The sequence below is a fragment of the Dipodomys ordii genome, unplaced genomic scaffold, assembly GCF_000151885.1.
Source record: "Dipodomys ordii isolate 6190 unplaced genomic scaffold, Dord_2.0 Scaffold2, whole genome shotgun sequence".
Lineage (NCBI taxonomy): Eukaryota > Metazoa > Chordata > Mammalia > Rodentia > Heteromyidae > Dipodomys > Dipodomys ordii.
In genome coordinates this window covers 27709043-27717446 of record NW_012267218.1, presented here as the reverse complement: position 1 = coordinate 27717446, position 8404 = coordinate 27709043, and the positions used below count along the sequence as shown (strand labels likewise).

Genomic DNA, 8404 nt, shown 5'->3' with positions numbered 1-8404 from the left:
CTCCCCACCACCTCACCCCCTGAACTCAGGTAGCATTCCAGTGAGCCCAGCCAGACATGATTAAATGCTTGGCTACGTGCAGAGGTGGGAGACCCCGGGGGACGAAGGGCACAGGGCCAAGTCCTCCCGGGCCCCTGGGCACCCTTTGGTCTGTTGATCATTAACAGAAGCCACCTCATGGCAGGCAGAAAGGGGAAAGTCCAAGGGGGTGGCCTGCTCCCCCACCCCCCAGGACCCTCCTTCGAACTCACCAGTGCAGGGCTTCATGGGACATGAGCTCATGATCCTCAGGGAGGGTGTGTACACATTCACCCAATCCACTGCTGCCTCTCAAACTTCTGGAGCTAACCCTGGTGGATTTACATTACCATATGCCAAGGACCATGACCTGTGTCTCCAGTAAGCCAGCCTCTGACACTCTCTAGAACAGCAGTGAGATGCAACATGTTAACTATGCAGCCTGGGATCAAGTCCTGATATTTTCTTACCATGTGACAAACTAAAGAATTACCCTGAACTCCAGTGTGTCCATATGTGTGTCTATATGGAATTTTCCTGATGGGGTCATTGTGAGCACACCAAGTTCTTAAAAGACTGCCTGGTGTGTAGGAAGAGCCCCACCTGATCCTCATAGCACCCCCTTGATATACAGCTGAAAAGTCTCAGGTTGATCACCCATCCCCCGTGCAAGCTCACGTTAAGAACTGGGACTTGGGCTCTGGTTGAGAGTTCCAACAACCGTCTTTCCATCCTTCCTTCTGCCATGGCCCTCCTTCCTCTCCATAACCAAGACACCGAGACCTAAGTGGTGGCCAAACCTATGTTTCGTCCATCCCATATCCTCCCTTGTACTCAAAAGTTCTTCCTCTCCCCAGAATGCCACTGACCAATGCAGAGGCCAGGAAAAATAGGTTTGCCCAGTAGGCCAAAGTAGCTCATGACTGAGCTGCTCCAACACCCAGGCCATGGGTGCAACGCTAGCAGTCAGAGAGGTCTTGGTCACCCCGGAGAGACCAGGTGGAGGCCTCCAAAGAACAGATGCCCCAGGGTCCTTAGCATGGAAAGGTCTTGTGCCACCCGACGAAACTGGCTGCCAGGAAGATCTGGCCTTTCCCACTACATATCCCTTACCTTCAGCTGCCTCTGTGTGGTTCCTATCCTCCATAACTGTGGAGGAACACAGGAGGCCTCCTGCTAGTAATGGGCTCCACCTCCCTAGGGTCTCTGGTGGCCTAGAGCACAAGGCTTCTGCTGAGGACTCCTCCCATCTTTTAATAAGCTGGGGAACTAATGGGCCTGAAAGAAGTCTTCTTTTCCCAAGTAGCTTCCTCTGCCTATTAAGATCTAGATGTTAGGAAAGCAGGCATTGGGCCTGGGTGGCCTAAATCCAAGCCCATATGAATTCCCCATGTGGACACTAAAGTGGGCTAAAAATTCAAGGCCTGGGGACAGTCAGCTTCCCAAGTGACAGGGAGCGAGCCTCTTCTTGCCCTGCAGGGCCCGCTGGAATCAATGCCTCTATCTTTGTTATCTAACTCTAGAGACCCATTCCAATGGAGAAACTTCAGGGCTGCCTGACAGGTAAGCTTAGACCCCTCTGCTCTCTATTCACCCCGATTTCACCACACACACACACAGAGTCATATCCCACTTATCTGACAAGTGGCCTAGATTTACTCTGGTCGCAGGAATGGATGCTTTTTCCTTTCCTGAACCATTAGCCCCCCCACCCTGAAGTAAACAATCATCCCTATTTTTCTATCTCACATCCAGACCTCCCACAGTATCTACTGACCACTGGAATACAGTTAGGTATGCAGTCTTGGGGACTGTCTGCTACAGACCGGCTGTGGGAATTCAGCTCAACCCCAAAGAATGCAAGGAGTTAAAGAGGAAACTGAGCTTCTAATGGCAGGAGACTGAGATTTTTTACAAAGATCTGCTTGGTCTCTCTTACAGGGGAAAGATCATTTGTGGTTACCTGATACTGGCTAGGGAGATTTCCAAGGGGACTTTTAGAACCTACTTTGCATGGCATCAGAGGTATAATTAGGACTAAGGTGGTGAGAACGATTGCCAACTTCTTGTGTTATGTCAATATTGATGCCCACTTCTACCTAATAGCCCTCTCAACAGGGAAGCATGAATCAAACCCAATCCCTTCATTTCCACTCTGGTCTTTTCCAGGCAAGTGGTTAAGGCTTAAGACATGGTTAATGCCTGTGGGAGATACAGGCCTGAAGCATTCAATCCAGGCCAGATTATGTGCTGTCCTCTTCAGCACTGGCACCTCAGACATTACCCAAAGTGAATGAAGGCCTCATGCTGGGCAGGGTAGACTGGACTTCTGAGCTCCCAGGAAGAAGCTGAGACTACATGTAGGGTAAACAACTCTAGACTTCTCCATTTAGCCCAAACCATCAAGCCATCCCCTGAAGCAGTGCAGGAGGAAGTACAGGCTCATTGGCAAAACACCTCCACCCCTGCCTCAAAACCAGCACAAGAGACCAACCAACCCACCTAGCTCAAGACATGGGGCAACCACCAGACAAGACAAAACCACACCAAGTGAAACCAGCTCCACCACCAGTATTTCTTGAAAAAAAAAAACAAAAAAACGGGGTTTATTGATTTTCTTTAAACTGCAAATAGTCGTTACAAAAGGTTTTTTCTTCTTTTAAATAAGTTCACACAAAGAAAGAGAAATAGAAAGCAACGGTAGTGACCAGCAAGAGGAATAATAATTACATTCATCTTTATGTGTCTGTGTCTGTGTGTGCGCGCGTGCACGCGCACCAGTTCTGTTTTATGCTAACATTGGAAAACTCCAAACCTAGAATCCAGAACCTCAAATCTGTGAGCGGAATGTCTTGAGATGGGTACATGGAAGTCAAAAGGTTTTCCTTTTTGTTTTGTTTTTTTTCCCTTTTAGAAGCTATACATCAAAGGTGGTTTTTTCCTTCTGTGCTGTCATAGAACTTTTACATACATTCTCAGTCCTACTTGTGAAAGGCCTAAAGACAAAGAAAATTTGCAGTCCAACACAAAGGGGGTAATTTCTAAAATAAATAATCCAACAGTTTTTTGCATTTTTTTAAATTAATTTTTCATTTTTTTAAAATAAAATAACCAAAAAAGTGTAAAGTTACAAAAATGTTGTTGAAGAATAATATATTAAAACTGTGGAAAAAAAAGGAAAGACACGTCACAAAATTTTAAGATTAATATGAAGATCATAATTTAACATAAAAGAATATATTCTATGGATTTGTCATCCCGATAAATATGAACAAAATTAACAAAAAAAGCATAGTTTGGCAATAAATACGTTTTGATAAGTTAAATAAGCTTTTTTATATTGATGTGCAGTGACAAGCAAAATTTTTTGCTCTCCAATTTCTGAAAGTTATATGAAGTTTTAAAACCCAGGGAAAAAAAAAAAAAAGCAGGCGTGAGTGCTAAGGGTAGACCTACGGTATTCCAGAGCAAAAACCATTAAAGCTACTTCTACAGGAAATCGTTTTACACAGATATTGTATGTGGAATGAATACCATTAACTGCTCACCCCTTTACATTTTTTTTAAGCTTTTCTCTCATTTTTTTTTCCATTACGTTTTTCATTAAAAGATGTCACATATGAACTGGGGAACTTTAGCACCAAGATCAAGTCTCTCATAGTCCATATCTAGCTTCCCCTTCTCCCCACTTGTTAAAAAAAAAATTAAATCACAAAGTCCCACTTAGGTCAAAATAATCTTCATCCTTTTTTTTGTGGTTTTTTTGTTTTTTCCGATCTTCCTTCCTGCAGACCTATACAAATCCAGGCAAGATTAGTCAACAGGGGTTCAAGCTGGAAAAGGTTTTGAATATCAGACAGGTTTCCTAACTCCAGCAAGAACTGGGGGGTGGGTGGGGCAACTACTGGGAAGAGGGAGGAAGAAGTGTGCGGGAGACTGAAGGGAAGGTGCATTTGTGTAGCCAGTGGGGGGAGCTGCTGCTTCTGGGTCTCCCCCCCCTCCCCCTGGGCAGAGGCTCCGGGAGGCCCACGGGCGCCCCCTGGCGCTAAAGAGGTAATGTAGTCACAGTGACAAAGTTAGATTACAAGGCACTAAGTTGCTTCTGTAAACTGTTACTGCTTTTTCTTTTGTGATTTGGCACTTAAGGCTTAAGCCAGGGGAAAAAATATCAAGGCATCTACCGATGAATATAGGACTTGTCTGTTCTGCGTAGTTAAGTGGGCTATATAAACTGAGGGAGGGGGGAGGGGAATTCAAGCCAGAATAAACTACTGACAAATTTGACTTGTCCTTATTTTTTTTGGGGGGGGGATGGGGGGATAGATAAGGTAAGGGAGAAGGATGGGTCATTCCAAGGTTCTGGGAAGGGGTTGAGCTTAACCTTGTTAATATTAAGGGCTGTGGGGAAGGGGTTGAGGAGGGTCTAGGATGTGGGTACAGCAGGAAGGGGAGTAGAAGGGGCAAGGGGGGGGTCCCTCCCTACCCTGTTTTGTTTTTTTTTTTTAGTCATCTGAGATGGAAAGTCTGCTGAAAATGGGCAGGCGTCTTGAGTTGTCCAAGGTAGGGGAATCTGAGCCACTGTGGCTGCTGCTGGAGCTGCTCAGGTAGCCCTCCTGGTCCGAGAGAGAATCCTGAGGACTGGGGGGAGAGTCAAACATGTGAGGGGACTCAGACATGGGCCGGAAGAGGAAGGTGGTGGGAGAGCCACCCCCGGGCAGCCCCATGCTAGGGGCAAAGAGACTCGCCAGCTCCTGGCTGGAGAAGGCGAAGGGGTTATTGGTGCCATCGGGCAGAGTGGGTGAGCCCAGGAGGTCATCGGCGCTCAGAATGGGGGGTGGGGTGATGGATGTGGGGCTGTCCAGCAGCCCCGTGGCAGCGGCGGTGGCAGCGGCACTGGGAAACCCAGCAAAGCTAAAGCTATGCTGGAGACGAGGACGGTCAGCGGAGAGGTCCCGGGCCCCGGCCAGGGCACGGCGCTCCTCGGCGTTGTGGATGAAGTGGCAGCGGGGCCCGTAGGGGCAAAAGCCGATGGTATGGAAGGTGCGACACAGCTCGGTCTTGTACTTGGGATGGCGGGTCAGGCTGCGGAGCTCATGGATGCCGTGCGCGAACTGGCACTTGTCTCCATACTTACAGGCGCCGTTTTCTTCGAAGGGGCGGCACAGCTCCGTCTTGTAGCGACTGGAGTTGACCTGGCCGCTTCCGGGCTGCTTCTGAGTGGGCAGCAGCCGCTCACCCCCTTCTGAGAAAGAGCGGTCTCGGAAGCGGCTGTCCCGAGAGCTCAGGGCCGGGGCTGGTTCACCCTTGAGGTTGCTGAGGAGCTGGTTCTGGTGGAACTTGGTGCTGGGCAGGGTGACAGAGTGCCTCCGGGGGAAACCTCCACCAGCCGGGGTGCCCACTGCCTTCCTGTCCAGCAGGCAGCCCCCTGTGCTAGGAGCACTGTAGTTGAGCATCTTGTTACCCTGGAGGAAGAAAAGAGGGGAAAAGGGCTGGTCAGTGACAGAGAACATCCACTAGGCCAGAAGAAGCGGTCCCAGGACAGCCCCCTCCCTCCAAACTCAAGAGAGGCCTAGGCTCTCCTCCCAAAGGTATCCTCTCTCTGCTTCTCCCCTCCCCCCCCAGTACCAGTCACCTGGGTTGGTTTGAGCCCCACTAAAAAGAAACCACAAAATTCTGGCCGGTGTGACAAATTATTTTCTGCATGCCTTCCACACCATGCTGCACCCTTACACGTCTATCTTCTGTCCCTGAAGGTACCACTTTCATTTATAAAACCCCAACTTCTTTCCCGCCCAAATACATTCAACTCAGAATACCTCATGCCAGGCAGCCCTCTCCAGATTCCCCTCCCCTTAGCCAAACCCCAAAACAAACAAACAAACAAAAAACCTGGGTAAACCCCATAGAGAAGACTACACAGGAGCAGACTCTCCTCTTAATCAGACTCTGCTCCGCTGCTAGCCCCCTTCCCCACAATCGGGCCCTGGACTGGCAACTTCCTCCCCTTCAGAAGTGTTCCCTTCCTTTGGCTGCCAACAAGTTTTCAGACTGCCTGTGCTTTTGCTGGCTAGGGGTGGGGGAAGAGAGGAAGAACTGGCCTGGGGTTAGGGCAGAAGTGTGTGGTACTTGAAAACACAAACACATGGTCCCAGACTCCTGCAAGGGACGCCCAGGGCAGGAATCTCTCCCACCATCCCCCACCCCCCTTCACTGAGAAGATAGATGCCTTTGCACTTGGTCTCCTGGCTCCAAACAAGAGGCCTGGATAAGGGCACCAGTGTTTAATCTTGAACCAAAGCTGCAGATGAAAAGAGAAAAGCACCAGACCCCACCCCCACCCACCTCCCAGTCAAGGGGGAGGGGGGGCAGCAGGGCTGGGCACAGGCAGGGTTTGTTCCAATGGGACCAGGGTCACCTGCCCAAACTGTACCTATGACTTGGAAAGGGTATGGGTTCAAAATCTGGGAGTTAGTTCCAGGTCCATGTGAGTGTCATTGTGCAAATTCTAGTTAGTCCCTTAGGATCAGCAGCAAGGAATCAGGAACCTGTAAAGCCTGTAACCACAACCACCCCACCGGGCACTGATTACAGGAACCCAGTAGTGGGCCTGTTCTCAACAATGAGGTTCATTTAAAAAAAAAAAAAAAAGTCCTGCGGGAGAGAGGGGGGAGGCGAAAGAAAAAGAACTGAGATCAAAACAGTGAGAAGAGAGGAGACAAGGGCCCGGGAGCCCGGGCAGCCCACGAGGGCTAAAGGCACAAGAAGAGAAGGAATCTGAATTCTTCAAACTTTTTGATGTTGCTCTCCAGCTCCTCGGCGTCCCTGCACCCCAACCCTGCAGCCCTGGGGGCTTTGGCAGCTGCACGGACAGGCGCAGCAAGCTGGGGAAAGAGAGCGACATGACCCGACGTGTTTAAGAGAAGGCAAAAACACTTCGGCAATTAAAAGCAGCCTAGAAGCTTCATCCTTTCAAACGGAGGGGGAGTCGGGGGCGGGCTGAGAAAAAAAAAAGCTCTAACAACCGCCAAAGAACTTGGACATTTCAGCCGCACTCCGGATTTAAAACTTTGCGTGTTTTCCGTTGGTGTGGTTTCAGCTGGGAAGCTATCCCGCCTTCAAATCCTTGACTGGCCAGGTTCTTTGAAGTTTGGGCAGCATTTCGTCCCTTGTCCCTCAACGGAGGAGTCACAGCACCTCGCAACACAGTCAGGGGAGAGGGGGGTGTTAACCGACTTCCACCCCAAAATCTGCAGCCCGATCTACGCGCTGCCTCGGGCTGGAGTTTAAGCCGCGCTGGGGCGGACACACCAACTAACAAACCCCACGAACAAACGCGCTTTGGGAGATCTTGCTGAACTCCCAACTCTTGGCCTGTCTCTTCCTCGCAGGGATCCCCAACCGCTCCCCCAAAGCAGAGGGGGGAACATCCCCAAGTCTTGATCCTCATTTCCTTGCAAAGGGACCCCCCGCAACCAATCCCCAACCCCAACCCCGCAGGCCGGTAGACTCACTTGGATCCTCCCCGGCCGCACAGAGACCCCAGAGCGCTCCAATAAGCCGCACAAAATAGGGATTAACGAACTCCTCAAATCTTGTCCCAATCCCAGTCATTCCTCTGCTTCTCTTGGGCAGCCCCGTTCTCGTACACTTTGGGGCCCCTCACCCCACCCCACCCCCAAAGAAAACCCTGCTTCTCAGATTCTCGTATAACCCTGGCAGGAACTGTGGTAAATCTTAAAAGACAGCAGAAGGCCGGGCCAAATTCCTTCAAACTAAGGAGGGGACACCAAAGGGTCAAAGAAACCCTGCGCCCAGGAACTCCCGCCATCTCCAACTCTGCAACACCCGAACTGGTAGTGTGTTTGGTGTTTGTGTGGTGGTGATGTTTCTATAGATATTGGGGGTTTTTTTTCTTTAAGCAAAAGACAATCTACTTCGAAAAGCAAACCTCCGCCCCGCTTTACCTTGCATAAAACTTCGCTCAAGTCGAAGATGGTGGCAGACACGAGTGTGGTGGTCATCGTGGGCGCTCGCACGGGGCAAGGGCGAGGCTGTGGCGTGGCGTGGAGGTCCCGGTGCGGGGAAGGCGCAGCCTCCGGCTCTCCGGTCAGGAGTCCCACACGCCTGCTCCCGGGGCCCCTCGCCTTTCTGACTCTCCCGGGCTGCGGCGCGCAAAGCCCAATTTATAAGTTTCAGATTTGGTGAACTGCGGGCGGGGAGGCGGGGAGGGAGGGCGGGGGAGGGTAGAAGGAGGAGGAGGAGCTTTAAAGTTATTTAAATGAGGAAGAGGAGGAAAAAAAAGTTGATTGACACCGAGGTTGAATCAGCCATGCGGTCAGGCGGGGAGGCGGGAGGGTGGGGTGGCGAGGGTGGAGGGGGGAGAGGG

General features: G+C 50.6%; 1 protein-coding gene across 1 annotated transcript; it reads right to left on the bottom strand.

The window, feature by feature from the left end:
- Positions 1-3640: 3640 nt before the first annotated feature.
- On the bottom strand, positions 3641-8181 carry Zfp36l1 (ZFP36 ring finger protein-like 1). The gene is made up of 2 exons (XM_013015947.1): positions 7983-8181; positions 3641-5480 (listed from the first exon to the last, which is right to left on the bottom strand). Exons 1-2 carry the CDS (start codon positions 8037-8039, stop codon positions 4521-4523), a joined length of 1017 nt encoding a protein of 338 aa, XP_012871401.1. The 5' UTR covers positions 8040-8181; the 3' UTR covers positions 3641-4520.
- Between the last annotated feature and the right edge of the window lie 223 nt (positions 8182-8404).

Coding starts and splice junctions, on each gene's coding strand:
- Zfp36l1 (XM_013015947.1), bottom strand. CDS start 8,039: ATGACCACCACACTCGTGTCTGCCACCATCTTCGACTTGAGCGAAGTT. Junction 5,481..7,982: donor TGAGCGAAGTTTTATGCAAG/GTAAAGCGGGGC, acceptor TTCTTCCTCCAG/GGTAACAAGATGCTCAACTA.